The sequence below is a fragment of the Bombus huntii genome, chromosome 1 (genome assembly GCF_024542735.1).
Source record: "Bombus huntii isolate Logan2020A chromosome 1, iyBomHunt1.1, whole genome shotgun sequence".
In the NCBI taxonomy this organism is placed as follows: Eukaryota; Metazoa; Arthropoda; class Insecta; order Hymenoptera; family Apidae; genus Bombus; species Bombus huntii.
Genome location: NC_066238.1, coordinates 3,462,474 through 3,487,685, shown reverse-complemented (window position 1 = coordinate 3,487,685; position 25,212 = coordinate 3,462,474). Strand labels below are relative to the sequence as shown.

At 30.7% G+C, this 25,212-nt stretch overlaps 4 protein-coding genes and 1 long non-coding RNA gene across 22 annotated transcripts; 2 read left to right on the top strand and 3 right to left on the bottom strand.

Annotated features, from left to right (window-relative positions):
* Positions 1 to 1,830: 1,830 nt before the first annotated feature.
* Positions 1,831 to 6,820, bottom strand: LOC126872500 (UPF0489 protein C5orf22 homolog). Its single transcript, XM_050632545.1, has 3 exons — positions 6,279 to 6,820; positions 5,911 to 6,056; positions 1,831 to 4,903 (listed from the first exon to the last, which is right to left on the bottom strand). The coding sequence occupies exons 1-3, from the start codon at positions 6,339 to 6,341 to the stop codon at positions 4,750 to 4,752; spliced, it is 363 nt and encodes a 120-aa protein (XP_050488502.1). The 5' UTR covers positions 6,342 to 6,820; the 3' UTR covers positions 1,831 to 4,749.
* Positions 6,821 to 6,941: 121 nt separating this feature from the next.
* On the bottom strand, positions 6,942 to 12,363 carry LOC126871565 (uncharacterized). Of its 3 annotated transcripts, none has more exons than XM_050630508.1 (7): positions 11,868 to 12,363; positions 11,446 to 11,658; positions 11,201 to 11,374; positions 10,915 to 11,116; positions 10,645 to 10,840; positions 10,290 to 10,375; positions 6,942 to 10,197 (listed from the first exon to the last, which is right to left on the bottom strand). In XM_050630508.1, the coding sequence occupies exons 1-7, from the start codon at positions 11,950 to 11,952 to the stop codon at positions 7,401 to 7,403; spliced, it is 3,753 nt and encodes a 1,250-aa protein (XP_050486465.1). In that variant the 5' UTR covers positions 11,953 to 12,363; the 3' UTR covers positions 6,942 to 7,400. The 3 variants fall into 3 exon arrangements, with proteins under 3 accessions (XP_050486465.1, XP_050486475.1, XP_050486485.1); XM_050630518.1 differs by having other exon boundaries at positions 11,965 to 12,363; XM_050630528.1 differs by having other exon boundaries at positions 11,731 to 12,362.
* Positions 12,364 to 13,035: 672 nt separating this feature from the next.
* Positions 13,036 to 16,334, top strand: LOC126871889 (WW domain-binding protein 11). Its single transcript, XM_050631214.1, has 7 exons — positions 13,036 to 13,184; positions 13,270 to 13,395; positions 13,551 to 13,648; positions 13,751 to 13,922; positions 14,013 to 14,266; positions 14,352 to 14,892; positions 15,002 to 16,334. The coding sequence occupies exons 1-7, from the start codon at positions 13,121 to 13,123 to the stop codon at positions 15,442 to 15,444; spliced, it is 1,698 nt and encodes a 565-aa protein (XP_050487171.1). The 5' UTR covers positions 13,036 to 13,120; the 3' UTR covers positions 15,445 to 16,334.
* Positions 14,556 to 16,518, bottom strand: LOC126872514 (uncharacterized). Its single transcript, XR_007691999.1, has 5 exons — positions 16,370 to 16,518; positions 15,288 to 15,385; positions 14,985 to 15,133; positions 14,773 to 14,889; positions 14,556 to 14,661 (listed from the first exon to the last, which is right to left on the bottom strand). It is a non-coding gene; the product is annotated as an uncharacterized LOC126872514 (long non-coding RNA).
* Positions 16,519 to 16,555: 37 nt separating this feature from the next.
* Positions 16,556 to 25,197, top strand: LOC126872053 (double-stranded RNA-specific editase 1-like). Of its 16 annotated transcripts, none has more exons than XM_050631603.1 (6): positions 16,556 to 16,807; positions 19,141 to 19,187; positions 21,267 to 21,798; positions 22,132 to 22,301; positions 22,433 to 22,991; positions 23,143 to 25,197. In XM_050631603.1, the coding sequence occupies exons 1-6, from the start codon at positions 16,768 to 16,770 to the stop codon at positions 23,253 to 23,255; spliced, it is 1,461 nt and encodes a 486-aa protein (XP_050487560.1). In that variant the 5' UTR covers positions 16,556 to 16,767; the 3' UTR covers positions 23,256 to 25,197. The 16 variants fall into 16 exon arrangements, with proteins under 16 accessions (XP_050487560.1, XP_050487558.1, XP_050487592.1 ...); XM_050631601.1 differs by having other exon boundaries at positions 21,261 to 21,798; XM_050631635.1 differs by having other exon boundaries at positions 16,559 to 16,807; positions 20,486 to 21,798.
* Positions 25,198 to 25,212: the final 15 nt, after the last annotated feature.

Here is a 25,212-nt window from a genome sequence, read left to right as displayed (position 1 = left end):
TATTCAGAGAAAATCTCGCGTGTTGTAACGCGTGCGATCGAAGAAAACGATTACGCGTAATAGCCCAAACAAGTTAAATTAAACTTTCCCCGGTAGAACGAAAAACGCTCGGTGTTCTGTAAATTAGCGTAATTTGTTAGCTAGATGCTACGCATGCTTTTCATTATCGGCACCGAACAACGAAAGCAACTTGCTGGCTGATCGAACTACGGTAAGCAGACGCAAAGTAGCGTAGGTCACGTTGCCCACGATGGAACACAGGGAGGGAACTTCCTTAGTTAGAACAACTTCGCATAAGTAGGTGATTCTTGCGTCCGCAGAACTACAAAACGTGAAATATGGAACGAAAGAACACACACCGCGGAACGATAGGGGAGGGGCGTGCAAAGAAACCGAGTTTACGAGATGATTGTCCTAGGGACCCTATTCATTCGACACGGAATCTCCAAGCGGATCTCTATTGTAGATTATTGCGCCATTGTCCATTGTCGCGATCCCCCCACAACCAAGCTTCTTGAGCCTTTCCTTGACGACAACGAAAAAGAGAGTCACCGGCGAATCAAGGTGAATGGAAAACGGAAACACGTGGAGGTTGAGAAAAATTTCTTTCTACCATCGAAGATGTGCAAATCTCATTTTACCAAATAATTAAATAACCAGATAACAATATACGATATACAATTTAAATTCCACGCTTTAATCCGAATAATTAAAATTGCGTTTGATCGAAGAATAATTTAAATGATACTCTCGTGCTACAAAGTCGAAATAGATATAGATATCCAGTGTACAGCCAAATGCATCGAGTCTGCGGGGAGCTAGCGATTCCAGTAATTAGCCTGACGCAAAAACCACGTAATTCCAAATCCGAGCACGGGCGTTCTCATCGGAATCCACGCGTCGACGAATGCCAATCCCCGATGCGTTGTTTCCATTAAAAAAAGTTCATCCTAGTTTATCTTAATAATGGTATCACTCTTGATCGTGTTGTGATAATCCCCTATCAAAGGAAGATCAGTTGTTACGCGTATCCAGTAATGTAAGTCATTGAAAAAAAAAAAGAAAATACATTCAGAGCATCGAGAAAGTTAGAAAATCGTGCATCCTGTGGATCGTCAATGCAAATCGATCCGCTTTCGATCGACACCTGCGCGTGGGTACGCGCGATTACATATGTATAACTTCGACGAAAAGCGGTCGATGTCGTCGTATTTTAGATTTTATCAAGAAGATTCTACCCACGGTATCCTGATCATACGAGAAGGCAATTATTAGTAACTGGCAAATTATTGTATCCGTCGTAATTCACTTTAATGGTTACGCGTACAGTTAATGATCCAAGACGCTACTACACGTTTTACGCGTTTAAAGTCTAATCAAGGGTGAACTTTTCTTGTTTCATATAAAACTATCAGATATAAACTTTTCCTCTCTGATAGCTTGTGCTCGACAGTTCTCCTCGCCAACTCGATCAAATGTATAAAATACGCAAATTGTCCCAGAGAAGTATATATATGTACATATATGTATGTATGTTCGAACATAAAAATTAAGGAGATTACCATTTCCACGTGGCAAGTCTAAAGTGTATATATATATATATATATATACGTTAAAATATGAAAATATTTCATTTTGTTTATACACCGGACTATAAATCGAGAATAGCTACGACCAAGATACTCATCGCTCGGAGATAACGAGAATGAGAAGACGAGAAATAATTCCGCGGTCGGCTTAATTGTATGTACCCGATTCCTCGAATCGTTAAGCGTCTGACGAGTATTTAAAACGTTAAAATTGTGGACGTCTGTTCCAATCTAGGTGGATAGCCAGCTAGAATTCCAGATAGTCACAGGGGGCAACGGAATCGACGTAATCAAAATATTCATCGGATAAGGAATGAATGGAAGCACACGGAGAACATGGAGAAGTCTTGACAACGGCATAATTCGCGTGCTTCACTCACGGTACACGGACATATATCCACGGTAATTCGAGAAACATAACTCAAGTCCCAGCGGAGCGCTACATCACGGCCACCAGTTTCTTGGCAGATATCGCCACGGCGCACCGTGTCGGCTTCCCTTTGCTACTTTACCTGCCTTTTTCCTTTTACCACTCCTCGGTCAGCCCCGCGCTCACCCTCGTGTCTTGTCAACCAAGTTTTACCCCTTCCATCGTGGATTAACCGACTGTGACGACTTTTCATCGCGACGCGTGTCTGCCACCTTCCGCGAACCATGTAAACCGATATTCAAGACTTTCGCGGTGTTCGTCAGAATCGATTCAAGTCGATACTTATTTTCGCGACGAGATCACAGGTGTATGGATAAAGAATCGATATATCAGATTTTGCGGGATCATTGCTTGAAAATTTCATTACATCAGGATATCGTGTGCAGGATATAAAAAAAAAAACACGGCCTTTTATAACATTTATAACAAGTTTAATGTATCTAGGAAGCGAATGGAAATATATTTTTGTTTATGTGAATCTGTGAAAGTAATATTTCGATTTCTCTTCCGGAGAAATGTATCGATCAATGTAAGTAATACAACAAAATTATATTCGACCATTTGCATACAATGAGATTAAAATTAAAAACAAATAGACAGTAATTAAAAAGGAGAAATTAAAAAAGACGGGGTTGAAAATACCGACTAATTTACCAAATATATGTCAAATATTTCGAAATTTATTAAATGCTTATCAAAGTTGATGAGTAATACTATGTACAATACACTTTTGAGCGTCATATTCATAAAAGGTCAGTGATCAGGATTTAAATCAAGATATATTACGTAGGAGCTGACAAGCCCGTTACCATTGATTTAGATGGTCGTGTTAGTCGTAGTAATTTAAAACGAAATTACCCAGCTAATTGAACGTATCGCGTTATGGTCAGAATATAATTACAGCGTGATCAAGTTATAAAATACGATGTTACGTCTTTATAGATGTAACATACGAGTTTAAATATCTGCATTAGACCTCATGTTCATAACAGAGAAGCAATCATTCATATCGTTGAATAACGCGCGCACAAAGAACCACGACAGAACAATAAAACCACTATACACATACTTCATGAATCATTCTCAAACCTTATAGTATTTTATGTGCATTACCGTTCTGTTATGTCTTTCGTCGCTGCGTCACACCCTTGTTTCATTGAACATGTTTCAGCTAATAATTATGTAACTTCTGTCATAAAAATAATCAAATCTAATACTTGCCCGATATTGCAACAATATTGCCGTAATGAATATCTACGATAATTAATCGAGCATGAAAAATGTTAAAACAACTTTCTCTAAAACGACAATATATATAATTTAAATGTAATACGAAATCGTTTAATATACATCTTAGATTTTATCGTTCTCATTCACAGCATTTTAACACTAACTACTGACTATTACTAACCTAACCTAGCTTTGTATAGAAACAGTTTCTGTATTTTAAAGAAATTTTAAAGAAATTTTAAAGAAATTAGTTCCTTGAAAACTCAACCAAAGAATACTAATATACAACACTAGCATGATTCGTTCAATAAGTACGATATCTCAATGAAAATGAAATTTTTGACATTCATTGTTTTCCATCACCGGTAACAGATTCATTTTACATACTTGTACAGTGTTGATTATAATGTTTTAATTAATTATACCGTTTTACTATTCGACAACAAGTTATCACGTAAACTGAGATCAAGCAACGGTGATAATAAGATGCAACGTTTGGTAGCAAAACTGGTATCACCTGTCGACAATTTTCTGATGCTTGTCTCGGTACGAGAGGACACATGTAATATTATGCTACAGCTATCCTAAATGTATACGAAGTGGCATGTTCATATATGTTAATCGGCACAAGAGCAGGCACTTAACCCTCGCTCGCTTTTACGAAGTGAAAAATAATTCTCGGTCCAAACGATGAGCACATCGTGAATGTCTGTTTTATCTGGAACTTAATCTCTGCGCAATGTACGAATGGCTTCGCATGTTATCCTAAACGCATCAGACGACACGTGCACAATGTAATTAAAAAATTAAACTAACACGCCTTCAGAAAATATAATTTACGATTCGTCATGGGTCTATAGTTATTCTTATTTTAAACGTTGTAAAATAAAAATATCATGTCAAATTATCGAAACGTCTCACTTTCTCCTTTTCAGTTCCATTTTTCTTTATTAACCGCCCATAGGCAAACTAGGTAATTTATATTATTATCTAAGCCTACTTTTTTTTCATTATTCCATGTTTTCGAAAAACCTGAAAAAATTCTAGAACAATTATCAATATCTTCGCTATCAAATGTTAAAAAGATATTTGCAAATAAGAAAAGAGTTTTTATAAAGAATAGAAATCCAAGGATGAAATTTTGCCTGGCTCGTCAACGATGCAATTTTCCTATGGAGGGTTAATAATTTTATTAGAAGTTTTCATATCTTTATCATTTATAATTATAAATACCATTATTTTTAAAGGCCGTTCACAAGTTACATATTTCAATATCCGAAAATGCTTATTTTCTACTAACATGTGATATAATGTACAGATATCGATAAAAATATGCATTAAATGATCATTGCACATATATTGCTTGCACTCATGTGTTTGCACAATGTAGAAATGCAACGTAACGATTAACATCCATTATAGCGTCGAAGTTTTTCATGGTGCATTTACAACCACGGTTCAGTTTGACATGTAATAAAAATAAAATAATGCGATGAGAACTTACCTTATTGATCCGTTGTCCTTGTGCTTGCCGATGAAGAAGGTTGTCACGCCATCGACCATTTGATTCGCCCACGGTGGTTTGACCCAGATAAGGTGCTTAAAGTGACCGGCATATGCAGCAGGCAACATCCAATTTTCGATGCTAATTTCACTATTGGTGAAGATATGTAATTTAATATCTCATAAATGATTAAAATTTAGAAATAAAAAGATAATTTTTTAAATGTAAAAATTAATTTCAAGAATGATTTTACGAACCCATTTTCTCAAAAATTATTGAAATTGAAAATGTCCTCGTCCCTTCTACGTACAAATTTTTTTTAATATAGCGTCCTACTCGATCTTCTTTTTATATTTAAACTGTTTCACGCGATACATCTTCCAAAATATTTTTGGATGTATTTGTTTGTATTTGTTTATGGTAACTATTTATAAAAAAGACCTAACCCTAATTTTGATAATCTTTTAATATATATGTTGTCATCATCCTGAGTAGTGTTGCGAAGGTTTTAATTGGGGTCGCTTTATGAAAGAGTTATTATCAAAAAAGAGTTTACTCAAAAGTATATAATTTTCTACACATTATTTGCATTTAATATAATGTAGTTAACCAGATTCCTTAATTGTTTACCTTTCTTACTGAGATCGAAAAAGAACTCGAGAAAAGATGACTCACAATTAATACAGAACATATCGTCGTATTCAAATATTGTACATTAATTTCGGTTACTGATAACAACGAACGACAACAAAATACAACGAAATTAACAACAAAACCTAATCTAACCCACATCTAATTTTAATTTAATCAGAAATAAGTTTGTTAGACAAAATTTTTTTCAGAATGAGGTTATTTCCACACATTCGATTTACCATTATCATTAAAATCTTCAGACTGGTGACCTTAAGAACACATTAAAAAATTATCGAAATGAGGGTAGCTCCGCTTTTATGCATATTTATCTTATTTATATATTAAGATATAATACGTTAAATGAGAAAAATATGCAAATATTAATAATAAAAAGAATAAAAAATAGGTTCGTTATAATGAATATATAAGAGAGTATATTTAACAAGTAATTAAGTTTTCTTAACAGCTTCTATTCAATAATAAAATAAAGCTTATTATCAATAACAATAAAAAATCTAAAATACCTAAACAATTGATTTTTATCCCATACAGTGTTCGCCAACATCGTTTTCGGTATAAGCATATCAGGATGCGAATCTAAATGCACGAACGCGTTTCCTTCGAACGGAAGGTGTTTCGATCCCAAACACCGATAAATGAATGGTAGCACCTAATAAAACAATGCAAAATTTCACAAAAAAATTCGAATTTTGTACCACAGTTTAAATTTAGCATCGCACGATTTTAATTTCCAACGCCTTTGATCACGTGACCAATTCGTCATTGGTAGTTGAAACGCTTGTAGCGCCTCTGGTGTGCTAACAAGGAAATTTGGACAGAATAAGTTGCGATGTAAACAAACTAGGAAGATGTTGGTCATTCATAAACTCACCTCATTGTGGCTCTCTACCGCATAAATCGGGATCCGTTTGAAGTATTTCCTAGAGAATGACATATTTCTTTCCAAGCACTAAACGTATACGAACGAACGCACGTAATCTACAAAAAAAAGATAATTACGAAATATTTAATAATTAATACCATACGACATCCACGTACACGATTAAGAGACTCCTTCACGCGAAAGCACGTGGTAACCGACTGAAGTATATACTAGGCGGGCTGCTCAAACGATTATTTTGCGAATAAAGGACGGACACAACAAGCGCGTACCCCAAATTCTCACGAGACGAGTTTCGTAAGGTGGCTTTTTTCTTCTCGTTCCCCTTGAAGAAACGCCTTAGAAACCTGATCCCGCTAACTCACAATCATTATATGACATTCGAATAAATAAAATTACTTAATATTTTTTGTACTGTGAACATTACATATTATTAATATTCTTTTGTATAATTTAAAATCAGTAATAATAAATTTCAAGTTTGCAAGAGAAACATAATTTTGTTGAATTACACAAATGTTATTTAAATTAATTTACCGCGAAGAATGATGAATTGTTTTTTATGTAAAGATTATAAATTTTAAAAACATTAATTTATATTAAATGAAAAAAACGCACACGAATACTTTCATGTACAATATATCAAACAGTTAATTCAGTATGTATTTCAAATATTTATTGTAAAAACATATAATTATATACAAGCTATAAAACATTTTTCGAAAATAATAATTATAAATATATTATTTTCATAATCAACAAGTTTTACATTTTATAAGATATTATCGTGATTTCTATTGAAATTAACGATATATCAATTGATAAACAAGGATTAGCAAATGTTAAATGAGTTGCACACGAATACCGTCCCACAATTATTAGGATAATATAAACATAGTTCATTCTGAGTGTTTTGTACAGTATATTTCTAATTTAAGAATGATTTTCCATTAATTCATCACAGATTCATTATCAAAAAATTTAATTACGCAGTCCACAATTTGATTAACCACGCATACAATACGTACACATACAGACGTGTATTGCATGCACGCCTCACATATACAACAGTTGTTGATAATAAGTTCATAATATTGTTTTATCTTATTAATTTTAATTATAATTTTGCATTGCATTACGGAGCATTTCTGATTTATAAAGTTCCAAATGCAAGCGATTTGTTTCCTCTCTTAATGATGATAAAAACTGGTCAATTTCGACTTCATTAAGGTTATTACTTGATGAATGAGGAAAATGATATACATTCTCTGAAAATATATTGTTGGACAAATGTCCAGGTATATACATATAATCTTCTACTTGATTATGAGGAACATTAGGCATATAATTATAAAAAGGAGCGTAATATTGTAAATTTACAGGCTTCTCAGTTGTAACTTCATTATCTAAATGTCTCTGTGAAACATTTTTTGTTAAAGGTATAGGAGAAAAATTACATGAATTATTCTTTCGATGTTCATTAGTTCTAGGAACAGAAACAGAACTTTGTGGTTCATTATCTACATAAGACTCTTGACAATTAGATATATCTTGAATATTCTGACTACTTTTTCTGCTTAAATTTGTTTCTATAAAAGACGAATTTAACCGATCTGTCATTGATCTAGATGACAAATCTGATTGCGTTTGTGACGTATATTGTTTTTCATACGTATCAGTACTATCAGATGATCTGATAATAAATTGTTCTTTAGCAGTATTATCTCCTTGTTTCTGAATCCTTTTCCGTCTACGAAATTTATTTTTCGGATTTACTTGTCCATTCAATCTATGTTCCTTAACAGTATCATTTTCACTAGAAAATATACTTGATGTACTACTAGTCAAGTTACAATTTTCATGACGTGTAACTTTTTGTATTTTAAAAAGATCATCCAAACCTAAATCAATTGATATAGAATTGTCAGAACTATAGTTATTACTCATTTTATCCCATTTATTATCACTTAGAGAGACGTTTTCTTCTTGACTAGTCATATTTCCAGTATTATCTAGTGCCTTATGTAAAATATCAACCTTTGAATTAATAACGTTTTCACCTCGATTTGTACTATCAAAATGTTCTAATAATTTTTCTTCCTGTTCTTTACTTTCATTTTTATTTGATTCCTTCTTAGATAATTCACTTTGTATTACTGTTAACAATTCATTAACTGAACAGTTGTTTAAACTTTTTAATTTTTGTATTAAATTGTACTTTCTATGCTCATCAATGAATGCCACAAAACTTGCTATTTGCAATAAATGTTCCCTAGGATAAGGATTTGAATATAAATATCGTAATGCATTGAGATAATCTTCTCTGTCTGTGTTGGAGATCATAAGATTTGGCATATATGAATCTAATTCAACAGGATATGGAAAATATGCATTAAAATTTTCTCCACATTTTCGATGGAAACTTTTGAAATTTTCTATTTCTTTATATAGTTCTAATACATTTTCGTCTACAGAAGTTCTAAAATATAAATAAGTGTCATTTACTTCATCGTCATTTCGTATTTCTGGATAAACGCATAAGAGTGCTTTCTTTTGTACTCTATAAAATATTTTGAGCATTTCAATGTGTTTCTCATATATAAACTTTTGTATAGATTCTTTCATGACTTCCATTGTATTATTTAGTAATCTGATTTCAAAATCAAGTTTGTTTTTCCAAATAAATGCCTGTTTTAATAATATTTCCTCGTCATTTGAACATAACTCATCACAAAATGTATTAGAACCTTTCATATATTCTGTGAGATGAAAATTCAATTCTTCTAAAATGGAAACATCTGTGCTATTTTGAACATTATTTGAGATAGTTATCAGAGTATCAGCAGTTACATCACTCTTTTTCTGAATTTTCTGTTCTAAGTCTTGTTTCTGCATTTCATTATGTACAATACTTCTAGAAATGGTATCTTCAGAATATACATCAATATTCACGTAATTATAATGAAAAGAAGATTTTTCTGTATTTTTACTTTGAAAATTATATTTTGTAAATTCAATAATCATATCAATATTAGAATTTGATAAATCATCTTCTTGTAAATCTGATAAATCAACTTCAAATACCACATTTTCATTATTTTTCTGCCAGCTGGAAGGATTATTGATTGCGGCATCCAATGTAAAACTATATATAATTTTAGGCTTAGACACACTGTACGACATGATTGTAGTCTCTTTCTTCTTCTTTTTAATGCATTGAGATTCATCTATCGGATTAATACATGGTACAAACAAAGAATTAACTTTTATTTTATTTTGTAAATTAGGCATGTTTCTTAAACAGGAAAAATCCATTATATTATTTTTTACTTCTTCCACATTTTCTGTAACTTTTTTATTTATATTATCTGTTGTTTCATTAACTTTTGACTTTATATTATTCTGTATTTCTATATTAGCAATATTCATAGATAAATCATTAACACCTGTAGTGATAGGCTTAATGTCAAATTGATTTTCGTCTTTTTCAGATTTTGCGTAAAGTTTCTCAAATTTTGTATTAGAAGTATTCCAAATATCATTTGGATAATCAAAAGGAAGTTTCAGTACATAAAAATTTGGACCTCCAATGGACATTAATAATTTTTTTAATGTTTCTAACTCATTTTCTGCAATTATTGTTATAGAGAGACCATAAGATCCATAACGTCCAGCTCTTCCTATTCTATGCAAATATGTTGGTGCATCTATGGGTAAATCAAGGTTTACAACTAAATTTACGTTATCTGCATCTATACCTCTTGCAGTTAAATCAGTTGTTACCATTATTTTACATTTAAAAGTCTTTAATTTATTAATGGCCTCAAGTCTTTTATTCATATCTTGATTTCCAGCAAAAAAGGTTGCTTTAAAACCCATAGCACTAATTTTGTTACATACAGATTGGGCTCTGTAAAAGACAGTGTATTTTAAGTATATATATGCATGGTGCTTAATTATTTGAAAAAGCGTAAATAAAAGAAATTATAAAAATATACTTACCTTGATTGATAATTTGAAAAAACTAAACTTTGTTTGAATGGAATTTTGTTAAATATCTTTATTAATTCATCTACTTTTATTTGAACCTAAAATTTAGTATTAAAATAATTTTATAACATTTAATATAGTAGATCGAGTCCATAAGTTCATGCATATTTTTAACTGTAATAAAACAATAAAAGGATATGAAAATGAATTTACAATATATTTACCATTATTTAGTGCGATTCCTTATTATTTTTATAATAATTTATGCACCATGTGTTTTTATAATAAGTACAATAAAAATGGACATGAACTTATGAACTGGCTTGATATTTGTATGATTATACAAAACAAGAAAATTAAATCAAACCTGTTTCATAACATTTGGATGAGAAGGAACAACTGTTATGAACTGCGTGAGTCCAACAAGTATTGGTTCATTGTTATCTGGGGATGCTAAAACAGGAGAGCACATATATGCCTGTAAAAATATTTCCAAATCTCCCGGATAAGTGGCACTTGATGCTATAACTTGTTTACTTAATGGTAATTTTGAAAAGATATAGCTGAAAATTTTTATTGTGAATAATACTTTTACTTTTTTAATAATGTCAATAATATATTTCATTATTATACGAACTTAATGTCTTTCTGAAAACTGGTTTCCATTAATTTGTCTGCTTCATCAAGAATAAATAATCTAACATTTTCAACTTTTAAGAATTCTTTATCAATTAAATGTCTAATTCTACCTGGAGCACCAACAGCTATGTGACAATTATTCAATTTCTTTCTATCACTTTCTATAGCTGTTCCTCCTATAAATACTTCAACTTTTAAACCTGAAATTAAAAAAATAATTTTATTTCATAACTCCAATTATACATCAAACAAATAAATTTAACTAAATTTAGAAAAATATTTACCTTCTATTTCACAAGCTACAGATGAAAAAACTTGTGCAATTTGTACAGCAATTTCTCTAGTAGGTGCTAGTACTAATACTTGTACAGACGATATATCTATATCAATCATTTCAAGTGATATTATACAAAACACTAAAGTTTTACCAGTCCCTGATTTGGCACGTACTATTAAGTCTGTAGTTAACATATACATTAATAACTTATAACTTAAAATATACAGATACAAAATAGAAAATATTATATACCAAAACCACATCTTCCTAAAGGAATCGCTTTTAATTGTATGGGTGAAGGTCTTTGGAAACCACAAAGAGATAATCCATCCAAAATTTTTTGGGAAAATCCCATTTGATAAAATGTAATATCTTCTTGTACTTTAATATCCTTTGTCCGTGGCTTTTTGTCAATATCATGTGCAATAATATGAGACATTTTTTCTATTTTCTCCTGTAACATAACTATAAAAATATTGTTTGAAATTTAGTTTTACTATTTAAACGAAATTACGTAGATATTAGTATAGTATTAACCTGCTTAAATCAGATTAGAATTATTTTCTAATATTATATCATTTTGTTTAATCACATAGATATAATATATATATTAAATGAATGTACTTCACTGTTAATATTTTATGTATTACTAGAGGCATATCTAAAGGATATACCTGAATAATCACATATAATTCTTAGCGTGTCGGCTTTTACTTGTGATAAAAACAAGGTTACAAATTTTGTTGGGTCGACATACATAAATATACCTACATGACATTTTATAGAGACTGTTTTGATGTACCAGTATTACTTTCCTATCTGTTACTCAAGTTAATCCATTCTCCAATCACTTTATGTGAACTGGACAAACCGTGAAAACTTCAGTATAGTCAGAGAGGAAATTTCCTCTCTGATATAGTCTATCCATTGAAACAAGACAGTAAACGTAAACAAAATTTGATTACTGCAGCTGTAGTCAAATTTTCTTTGCTGCGTGGAGAATTTCAGTTTGGGTTGTTACTAAAGTACTCTGGTCGTGCTTAGAAGTTTTGAATAAACAAACTTGATAATTAACAAATGGTTTAAAAAATAACATACAGGAGACATGCAAGAACACAAAGAAACCCAAACTTAAATGAATTAAACTTGATACAAATAACTATATTTTAATAAACTAAGTACAGATTAAGAAATCTTTAATGTAGTATGATTTCCATGCTTTTTGGATAGCGCCCAGATGTCGGGATTAGCTTTACAATATTCCTCCCTTTCTCTCTTTATTTGGTCTATTTATATCTTCGTATTTTACATAACAAACGCAATTTGCTTATGGTTCGATAAGAAAAATTGTTATTAATTAATATTAATAATAATTGTTCTTATTGAAGTTTATCATATAGCAGAGCGAACGATTTCTTTGATATTATGATATGTTACGATAATTTAGATAAATATCTAAATTAGAAAGTGGGCGGAGCAGCCAGCTACGCTCGTTAAGACCCAGAACTGAGGACAACGCGTCGCGAGTTCGAATCCTCGGCAAGAAGAACTTTTAATAAAAGGGACGGAAAAACCAATTAGAAAATGATTATAATTATCACTGATAGATAATTTGACAATTAATCAATATTTACATAGGTAAAATCTCTCTGTTCCTTGCTTCGGCTACGTTAGTTTACAATTTGAATTTGGCGCTAGCTAGTTCATGTAGTGTTCATGTAGAGGACGTACACAACGATTTACAGTTACTTACGTCTCCATTTCGTTGCACAGGCTGCAGCAGTTTAGTATACATTCTGCAGTGTATAATGAGTATAGTCGGTGTACCCGTAGTTACGATAAATATAAATATTAATTTATTTAATATAAAAATTGTGAAAATACAATATAAATTTACGTCGTAAACAGTTTTCTTAAGTGAGAAAACATGGGACGCCGTTCGATAAATACCACAAAAAGTGGAAAATATATGAATCCTACCGATCAAGCACGTAAGTTGATAACATAACAAAGAAATTTACTTAAAAATCATAAATTTAATAATTATTATAACTTATTATAACAAATTTGTTGCAGGTAAAGAGGCACGTAAAAAAGAATTAAAGAAAAATAAAAAACAACGGCAGTTAGTACGCGCTGCCGTTCTAAAGGGCAAAGATCCGGCTCAGATTATCGAAGAAATGGAAAAAATAGATCAAATGGGTAAGTAAAATATTTGATAGTTAACATTATTATGAATTGTTAACTATTGTTTTGTTATATATTATACATTTATGAAGGTTAATTTATATATTTATGAAAATATTTATATATTTATTATTTATTATATATTTATATATTTATGTTTTAATTTTCAGAATATAATGTTATGCAGCCACCACCGCTTAATGAGAAAGTGCTGAAAGACAAAAGAAAGAAATTGAAGGAGACCTTGGATCGTGTCTTGAAAATGTATGTAAGTATTAATTTTTAAGTAAGTATTAATTATTAATATTAAATCAATGGTGATAGTTAACATATTGTAAAATATTACATATTTATTTTTGGTTCTTTACAGGCAAAGGATGATCAGGAAAAGTGGGCAGAGTTAAAAGAACAATTGATACAATATGAACGTAGAAGAATAGATCTCGTTTCATATTTTGAAGCTGTACGACATGCACAACAAGTACAAGTTGATGAAATTCCATTACCATCAGCTGCTAATGACATATCTCGAATGTACTCAGGTAATTACTTATTCTGGTGTTTATTATTATGGTATTATCTACAATTTCATTCACTTCATGTACATATTTTATAATCTTATATCTTTATAGGTTCTTTAACTTCACAAATACCTTTGCCGGATATGCCGCAACCACCAGCGCATATGTATCCACCCCATCCACATTACATACCACAGCATCATCCGCTTATGAACATACCAATACCACCAAGTATTTTAAAAAAGACAAGTGCATATGCAACATCTCCTTCTATACCTACACTAGCACCTAATAAAGAATCACCCGGTGTCCCACCTTTTCCACCGCCGGATCTATCAAGTGACGATGAAGATATGTCTGACAAGGTTAGTATTTCAATTTGTTCTAAATCAGTTAATACATTATTACTTTAGAAATACGAATATTATATGATCATGAAATTATTTATAGACTAAAGAATCAGTACCAAAATCGAGAACAATTCGATTTGCAGACGACAAAGAAGATAATAAACAAGAATCAGACGGTAAAGATAAGGACGGTGACAAAGAGAAGGAAAAAGAAAGAGACATAGCTAAAGTAAAACCAACTACTCTACAACAGAAAATGTTAGCTATGGCAGGGCAAGATATTGATCAGTTTATGCGTGAAATGGAAGTTGTTCATAAAAAGCGTGAAACTGAACGAGCTCAAGATTTAAATGCTCGATTGTCACTACTGGAAGCAGAAAATGAATCTAATTCAAAGTCTAATAATAAATCTGGCAATAATAAAACAGAAGTAGAAGATCTAGAACCTCCAGGGGCATCAGACCATTCATCAAACCATAATCAACATACATCACATTCTCATTCTCAACATACACAACCACACACAATGCCACCTATGGGATTGCCGCCGCCTCCTTTAATGTATAGACCTCCACCACCACCTTTACATTTAAGGATGCCACCGCCCCCACCGCCCCGTATTGGACTTCGATTACCTCCTGGTAAGAATAATACACACTATTTAATAATTTGTCAATATAAATATTGTAATAAATAATGAATAAATGGTAATGAATAAATTGATAATCATTACTTTGTTTGTGATTATAGGCCCACCACCAGGAATGCCGAGGATGTTGAGACCTGGTCCACCAAGTATGCCAAGAATGCCTCCTCCACAAATGCAAATGCCAAATCTATCAAATATGACAAATATAGGAAATCCTCAAATGCAGACACAATCTGCAACAGGATCACAACCTAAAACACCTAATGTACTTTCTGCTGCACCACAATTAATTAATCGAAAAGATAAAGACGGTAAAAGCACTACAACTATCGAAGCAAAACCACAAATTAGGAATTTAGCAGCTGATGTTACAAGATTTTTACCTACCTCTCTTCGTGTGAAAAGGGATGATAAAAGGAAACCAAGTATTTTGTCAAGACTTTCAGAAAGGATACCAGAAACGCAACCAATGCGAACTACTCAACCTAAAACAAAAGATGATGCATATATGCAATTTATGCAAGAAATGGAAGGATTACTTTAAATTTGTAATACTGTGTATAATAGAACTTTACTTGAATAGCAAAAAATTAAATCTTGAAGAATACGTTGTGATTACTATTACTATAATATATTGCTATAAAATATTACTATTAGCATAATATAGACATATTTTTTTATTTTTAGTCCTTAATATTTATAAATTTCAAGTGCCTTTATTTCTGTGTAAATTTATATGAACTGAATTTGTTCAGAAGTGTAGCTAAAAGATTTCGAACAAAAAGATGTTTTATTGAATATTGTACTTTCTAGTAATTAATTTTAACAATTAGTAATTAAAAGTTGTTCAAATTTTGCATTCAATATTACAGTATCAACGGTAACTTGTACTTTTCCTACTTAAATTTGTAAAAAATTGTTTTTTACGCAATACATGACGAAAATTTGCTCTATTATTTAATTTTAACGAATTAACAGAATAGACAATGATGTTGTAAAAATTTGTTTTCATTAAAATTATGAAATCGCGAACTATTATTAAGGCATGCGCTTAATAATCCATATGACAGACTTGTTCTTGCTATTTCCGACAATAGTAAACGTCATTTCCTAGTTTTGAGTCAAGCATGATCATATAAACAAGTCTCGACATTCGCTAGTTTAAAATACCAAATATGTTGTTAAAATAAATTAAGTTTTCGTAATAACTAACTAGTGTCTGCAATCATTTCAAGGCAAGAAAAGTCATCGTCAACTGGATTATTAAGAAGATAATAAATAGCCATACATAAAGCATTCTCTCTTGTTGTGACAAGGGAAGGATCAGCACCTATATGCAAATTTAGAAATGTAAGAGACCTACGTGTATTATAATATTTAATTATATTATGTATACTGTAATTTTGTATAATAAATATATATAGTTATGTGTAATTTTGTTTTGTGTTATTATTCTACTTTATACATACCTTTTCTTAAAAGAAAATACCATGCAAATCTTTTTGCTAAAAAAATATTTGACTGTAATTAATTTACATCATATAGAACGTAACTCATGTCACGTAATATAAATGACATAGTATAGAGTGGCAGTGGAGTTAATGTAACGCCATGTATTATTCCCTTGTGAGGGAATTCGCCTGGCAACTGGCAACAGTGATTACGCCAACCCTGTTTCCTACTTCTCTGTAACGAGATAGGAAGTCATTCCTTAGTTTTGTGACTACGTTGTAAAGGTATCTAAATATTATTAGTGTTTCATAAAAATTAATTCTACCCTACGTTCCAGAATTAAATGTATTGTAAAAAAGTATTTTTATGTTCTGAAACTAATTATATTTGAAGTGATTTAACTTGGACTCAAAACATGTATCCAAGAAATAGACAAAGCCAAGGCTATCCCAATAGTAAGTAGCTTTAAATAATTTTACAGTAAATTTGTAATTGTTTTCCTTGATATTTTAATGTAGTGGATATATTTTTTTGTTCATTATTTATAATAGTTAAAGGTATGTATATGGCTGTAGTAGAAGAAAATCGATACCTATATACCGGTTCATAAAGAATGGCGTTCTACAATGAATATTTTGACATAATTTTACGTTATACTTCCTCAATGATGCTAAAAATGATGTTCTAAAATAATTTTTATAATTTATTTTGATTTTTTAAAATATGCTCATATATGAAAAAGAATTTTTTCGTTTAACATGTTAATTTGAACTTGAATAATGTAAAATTTGTATACATAGGTAGTCACAAAATTATTGGCACATACAGAAAGTTAACAGTAATACGAAAAATAAAAAGATGATAAAAGTATTCTCAGCACTTTTTATTTAAAAAATATAGTTTTCTAGTCCTTTAACTAAGAAATCTATGGAAAAAAACAATAAAATTATCATTTGTGGTTATGAAAAAATAATGTGAAACAATTCCAAGAATTAATTGTGATCACAAAATTAGCAACACATGTTATTAAACTTAATAATTTTGTATAATAATAATTAGAATTTTTATTTGGCGAGATATCCTTTTTGTTTTATCACCTCCCCAAGGTGGATATTAATTGATTGTTATAATGTTTTATACTGAATTTATAAGGCAGTATTTGGGTACTTGAATTGTTTTTCATAGAATGTTACATGTGTGTCATTAATTTTATAACCTGAATAAGTGCAAGGAATAGTTACATTTTGTCTTGTCAAAAACTATACTAATAATTTCATTGCTCTTTATATAATATTCATAATTCAAAGACTAAATATCACATTTTTTAAATAAAGAGTGCTAAACGTACTTTTATTATTATTATTTTTTTTTTTTATTTAAAATTTCACATTCACAATTTGTCCAATTTGGACATTTGGTAGAATTTTCTATCTGTTTGATTATCATGTGGGTGACTATCCCCAATGGGGTACCATCTTCGTGTTTGTTAAGATATATCCTTTGTGAGATCTGCTGGGTGTTTCCTTTTTAGTCTTCTTTCTATGGTTGTGTTGAACGTTTCCACTGCCAGTCGGTTTGGGTACGTTGCTATTCTTTCTCTATACCTTCTTGCGAATCTGCTAATCTCTTCCTTGACCGTTGGTATTCCAAGGTCTTTCCATATGTCCTCGTTTCTAACGTACCATGGGGCGTTTACAATTGATCTAAGAATTTTAGCTTGGATTGTCTCTATTTTGCTTATATGGCTCATTGCTGTTGTTCCCCAAAGTGGTATTCCGTACGTCCAAATTGGTTTTATGATCGTTTTGTATATCTTTAGTTTGTTTTTATGCTTAGTTTGGATTTTCGACTTGTTAACCAATACATTTGTCTCCTTGCTAATTGTATTTTGTCTATTATAGATTTAATATGCTGTGTCTATGTGAATCATGTATCTAAGTGAAGTCCTAGGTATTTGACTTGCCTTGTTTGTATTATGTGCGTGCCGTTCAGTATAATGTTTGGAGGTATCTGTTTAACTTGAAGCCACTTTTCTATTTTTGTGATATGTTCTTGTAGTGATGTGACTGCTGTCAGTGTGCCTGACTAGTACCGCTGTGTCGTCCGAGAATGTCAGTATCTTGCTATTAGTAGTTGTTGGTATGTTGGCCGTGTATAGTGTGTATAGAATTGGTCCTAAGATGCTTCCTTGCGGAACCCCTGCCTTGATGTCTTTAACTTCAGAGTATGTGTCTTTAATTTTTACTACGAAGGTTCTGCTGCTTAAGTAGGATTTAATTAAATGGTATATCTGCTCCGGGGATTGCTTTCTGATTGATTGAAGTAGACTTTCGTGGTTTATATTGTCAAATGCTTTCTCGATGTCCATAAAGAGGGCTGTACAGTATTGTTTGTTTTCTAATGCTAGAATTATTTCATTTGTAAGTCTGTGCATTTGCTCTATCGTGGAGTGTTTGTTTCTGAATCCAAATTGGTGATCTGATATGGTAATTTTTCCTTCTCTATTATTGGTTTTAAGCGGGCGTAAATTATTTTTTCTAGTATTTTGGAAAACACGGGAAGTAGTGATATTGGTCTATAAGATGTTGTTTGGTGTGGGTCTTTGCCTGGTTTAGGTAACATTTACCTTTATTATCGTTTCATTTTTCATATTTCTATAACCTCCTGTATGTGTGAATAACTTTGAGACTCACTGTATTTATTATAAAGCCACAAATGTGTTTTTCTTGATTTTATTATCACTGATTTCAACAAAAGATACCAATAATTTCATTAATTATGTTTCCAGTGAGAAACCAAAGTAATCCAAATGTACCATATCAAGGTCAAAGCACTGTAAGTTTGCTATTTTAAGAATAATTTTACTGCATAACAATAACTTAAAAAGTATAAGAGAAGCATATGTATATATATATATTTTGAAAACAATAATTTTCCAAGTAAATGATTCATATAATTACATATAGTATAGAAACATACGTAGTATGTAATATGTAAATAAATGAATAACACATTTTCATTATATCAATCGATAAAATCTGTTTAAGTAATTTAGAAATTTATACATGAAAAGATGCAAAACACACATTCACTCAATATTTGTTATCTAAGTATTCCAGAACTTAAAATTCTTTTATTTTTCTATAATTATATTTAATTTGTTTATTGATATAAATTATTTAAATATACTAAAGATGTTAAAAATATGATATATTTAATTTTATACATAATACAGTGAAAAAATGTGATGTAAAGTAATCTAATATCTTAAGTAATTTAAATTAGTATTATTTAGAAATGCATTTTTTGTTTTTACAAAATATAAAATACACATTTGCATTTCTTAAACTTATACATATGTATGTACACAAAAAATATTTCCAGTATAAAAATAATATGGAAGTATTTTTTATATTAATCTAGTACAAATACTAAACTACATTAGATTTTTATGATGTATATAAATACATTACATATATAATACAATGATATTCACTAATATCATTTGATGTACATATACTAGAAATTTACGACAAAATGATTCATAAATACAAGAATAAATATCTGTATAACGTTATTGATCATTCTTTTGATACTTAAAATAAATACATTTAGTACTTTTTAATATACTCAATATCTGATAATTTTGTTCGATCATACTATGAATAGAGTTATGAAATCTAAATAATAATACAAGTAACAATAAAATAAAAATAAAAGCGAAATTGGTTAATTCAAATGAATTATCCTGTTCTTGTCCAAAATAATATATATTAACATGTAAAATTTAAATTCTTTTTTAAATTGAATATTTTTAAATTACTTTTTTTCTAATCTACTTTTTTACAAATATTATTAAGATCATTATCTTTCATAACAAATAACAGCATTTATACAGCATATTATTTTTTTATTTTATGTCATATTAATATAAGAGGAAAGAAATTTTGTGTGTATGTGTGCGTGTGTGCGTGCGTGCGTGCGTGCGTGCGTGTGTGTGTGAAATATTTTGAATTCATCATAATTAGAATGTGTAATTATTGTTTTCAATATTTCCATTTGTTGTTTTCAATATTTCATCCATTTGCATGTACTAATTAGTGGTCCCTACTTTCCCCTCCCCTGCAATGCAGGAACTAGTAGCTATACAACAATACCGAGGAGGTCTATTCAGCCAGGGGCTAGTTCGTCAGTTACCCCCATAGCGTAGCTTGCCATAGGCCATATTTTTAATAACATACTGAACTGATGTTTACATAACATTTTAGGCTAAACTGTTTGTCACTATTAGTAATTATGCTTTAGGTACAAACTAAAAATAAACTTGTCTTGGTACTACATATGTAGGTTTCTCTGAAATATTATGATTTAATAGTAGATTTAAAATATAAAAATGGCGCATGTAAGTTTTCTGTTTGTTTAAATCTTCATTATTTATTAAATTTTATTTCACTATTAGCTTAAGTGTTTGTTTTCATAAACATGAGCAAATTTTATACACAACATGTTACAAAATTATATTTATTATTGATATAAAGCATATAGTAATGAAACTTTTACTTAGGCTTGAAAATCTTTATTCTTCTTCTTACTCTCCTTTTACTCTCCTTTTTTCTATTTTCTATTTTATGTAAACTCAGTTCAGTTATACATAAGGAAATATAGGCCACAGAAATAATTTGGCTGGTATGAGTTATGGGAGTAGCATTAGACTGCTTTCAAGTGCATATGCGATGCTAGACCTTGGTGGGATAGCACAACCGTACAGGTTCCTTGTGTAGCGGCGACCCACCCTATGTTTTGCAGTACAATCAGCAAGCCAGTTTTCAAGCAACACAACCTCCTCCAAATCAACAAAGTAATTACAAACAAGGAAGTTCACAAAATGCACAACCATTTAAACCACAGCAGCAGCAACAGCAACAACAACCACAAATGCAACAAGTAGCAGCAAGGAATTTGCAACATAGCAAATCTCAGCAGCCACAAATGCAACAAGTAGCAGCAAAGAATTTACAGCAAGGGAAACCACAACAACAGCAACAACAATTGCAACAGCAAATTAAACAACCACAACAATCCATTGCCAATTCTTCTCAAAGCCAAGCTCAACCACAGCCTCAATCACAGTCCCAACAACAATCTCAACCACAGCCTCAAACACAATCACAATCACAATTTCAACCTCAAATACAACGGTTGAAACCAATTTTAAAACTACCTCTTCATAATCAGCAACAAAGTGCAATTGCTATGCAAAATAATCCTGTTTCATCTTCTCAACCATTAGTTCCTACTCCAACATCTCCCTTAACAACTAACTCTAATCCTACACCTCCAACAAGTAATAGCACATCTGAAGTAAAGAATGAAAATCAAGTGAGTGAAGATACAGATACTAAAATAGAAGAACAACTTCCAAGATGGAGGCGTAAAGCACCCGGATGTAAGTATTTAAAATAATCATTAAGAAGCAATTTTTATTTCTGTTTTTTTCTAAGTTTATTTAAAACGTTTTTTTAACTACATCTGAAATAATTTTGAAATTTATATTGCATAAATTATCTAAATATAGAAACATTATATACATAATGATGACAATCCACTGCGCAAATTTGAAGATTGAAACTATTGCTATGTGCTCTAATAGATTACTATTGAGCTATTGCATATTTATAATCATTGTGAATATTGATATACTGATATATATATATATTTATGGAAAAAATTAATAAAATATACTCTTGTTTAATAAATTACATAAAGTTTATACCTTCAGTTAGAGTAAATAAAAGACTGAAACGACTTCGTTTGAATCAACGTCTACGAAAGACATTGCAACCCAAGAATGCAATTATGGTACTAAATGAAATGAAACCTGGAGTCCAGTTCACATTTCCTGAAACTCAAGGACCTATGCCAAACTCCCTGTATCTCGTTCATGCAGAGGTATTTAGAATAATTTAGTGCGCGCACGCACGCGCGCGCGCGCGCGCACACACACACACACACACACACACATGTGTGTTTATACATTATAAATACTAAAATCCTAAAATAATTTTTTTTATTAAAAATAGCTTGATGGTAAAACTTATGTTGGACAAGGACTATCTAAACCACTTGCTCGTCAAAATGCTGCTGAAAATGCATTGAAAGCATTATTACTTGAAAAAATGACGGCAGCATCTATGAAAGCACGTATTGATGCTGAGTCAGATGGACAATCAGTTCAGTCTATGGATTCATCTACTATATCAAAAGAGGAAAATAACGAAGAAGGTGTAACACCAATGGATACTACTGTTGATGAAAGTGATGAAATTCCATGGAGCTCTTTGGCTAGTTTTGCATTGTATAAACTTTTCCTTGAATGGCATAATCAAGGAACATCAGTTCCAGTTCCAAGACCAGGATTACCGTCACCTGTTAAAGGAATTAAAAGAGAGATTTCTCATGTTCAAAAAACTCCAGTTCAGAAAGAACTTCCACCTAATGCAACAAACATACACCCTGTAATGTTATTAAATCAAATGAGACCAGGTTTAACATATGTAGAACTTAATCGAGTTGGTAATCCACCAAATACAATGTTTACTCTTGCTGTTGATATTGATGGTATTGAATATTCAGGAACAGGTAATATGATTTCTGTTTTAGTTTAAGCATTTATATCTTTATTTTATACATCAATATAAAAAATGTGTTATATATTATAGCAAATTGTAAACTAATGATTTTATTTTATATGTTTCTTTTATGTTGGATTAAAAATAAATGTATGTTACAGCAAAGAACAAAAAGGATGCCAAGAAAATAGCAGCAAAATCTGCACTCTTTGCTTTGTATGGCTTAAATTATCCAGATGAAGCTTCATCAGTAATGGACCAACCAATAGCTTAAAACATCAATATTACAAACATCAATAATTTTTGTAATATATTATAAAATAATACTATTATATTATAGTATTACTCATACTATTACTCATTTTGCTTTGACTGCTTTAATTCATATATTGCGTGTATATGTAGCATATTACAAAAGACATTCAAAAAATTTGAGAATTGCAATGAGGAAAAAGATTTAAATATATAAACATGTAGAATTCATTTATACATTATTTTTAGTATATCTTATTTTTCGGTCCAACGGCCTTGAAAACAGCCTTAGTTGTTTGACTTACAGAACTAAAATTCATCTAAACAAAAATTGAACTAAGTCTAAAACTATTTTCTATTATCTTGCTTCATTGCACTTTCTTATTCTTACTTGTCTTCTTTCGCTTCCTAAACTCAATAACAGCAACTACCACCCGCAACTGATTCATATATCTCTATTCTTTTCTTCCTTTCTCTATGCAATATCATGTTCCTTCTTTTGAACTTTTATTGGGTTAAGATCACAAATCTTCCCTTTTTTCAATCCCCCACCCTCCTCCGCCGCACATATATATTCTATGTTTCTCATCATATCAAAACCTACGTATTCTATTCTTCCAAATTTCCGCATCTCATCCTAAGTATCAATCTTATTGGCTTCCTTTAATCCCTTTATTAACTAAGTGCTTTGGTATCTTGTCTGTTTTCAAATCTTTATATTTACAGTCAAACTTAGAATTTATTATTCTACTAAATTTAAGAACAATTCTTCTTGAAGTTATACATTCTCATATATTTTCTAAGAATGCATTTTTTCTCGTTTGTACTTAAATACTCCAATCTTTCCTGACTATATTTAAATCTTCTTAGGTATCTCTCTTTACTTATTTTGACATTTGGAAGTTTTTGTTTCCTTCTTTTTCTTCCTTGGCTAAGGTTCTTCTTGTTACCTCTTCTGCCTTTATTTCATATTTGATGGTTTTAAAGCCCAAACATACTTTCATCTTTTAATTTTTGATCTCTTCTAATGTTATGTAATCTGCCCGTTTAATCCCAAAATTCACTTTAGGTATTAACTGTATTCTTCTTAATTCATTCCTTCTATCCTCAAATTTTTGCTCCATATGATATTACACTCTTTATTAAATTATCTAATAAACTTATTGTTTCCATATAATCATTCAGGAACAGTTTTTCTCCAATTCCTCAGCCTTATCCTACTGTTAACACTTAGCCTCGCTCGGACAAGCCAACCTAGACGCTGTCCGCCGCCCACTTCTCCAAATATCGAGGACTAATATTCGTTACTTAAACAAAGAAGTCTAAAAATTATTTAAATGGTCAATTATACTTAGCGGTAATGATTTCATTTAATGATTTCACATATTGTTTATACGAAACATCAAATTATGAGTAAATATTAAAAGCATAAGAAAATATAGATAAAATTAAAAACATTAAAGATGACTAAAGATAAATAACACGACTTGAACGCGAAGTTAAAAATTCATAATACATTTTAATATTCTTTTACAATATGGTATTGTTCGATTATAATTTTATTTAGTCATAACTAATAGCGTAATCTTTTAATTAGTTTTAACACCACTAAATTGGTGTATTTTATTATATACTGTACTTTATAAAAGCAGAAAAAGTTGTACAATTAATTGGGAACAATTCCAGGTAAACAATAACTGATAATTTAAGCGCAATCGCTCTATTCGCGTACTGTAGTGAACTGTGTCGCGATGTTTGGTCGCGATCGTCAATTCGAAGCGTTATCGCGCTGCATGGCACAATCCGATACAGATTATTAAAAACCGCTGGCACTAAAACGGTTAATATGTAATATATCCTTATTTCGTATCTAATGTTTCTCATTGTATTGTATTGTATTCAAATGACATGTTTATGTATCATAATAAATTGACATGTATAAATAAATTTTATGTTTGTCAATATTTATTACGCATTAA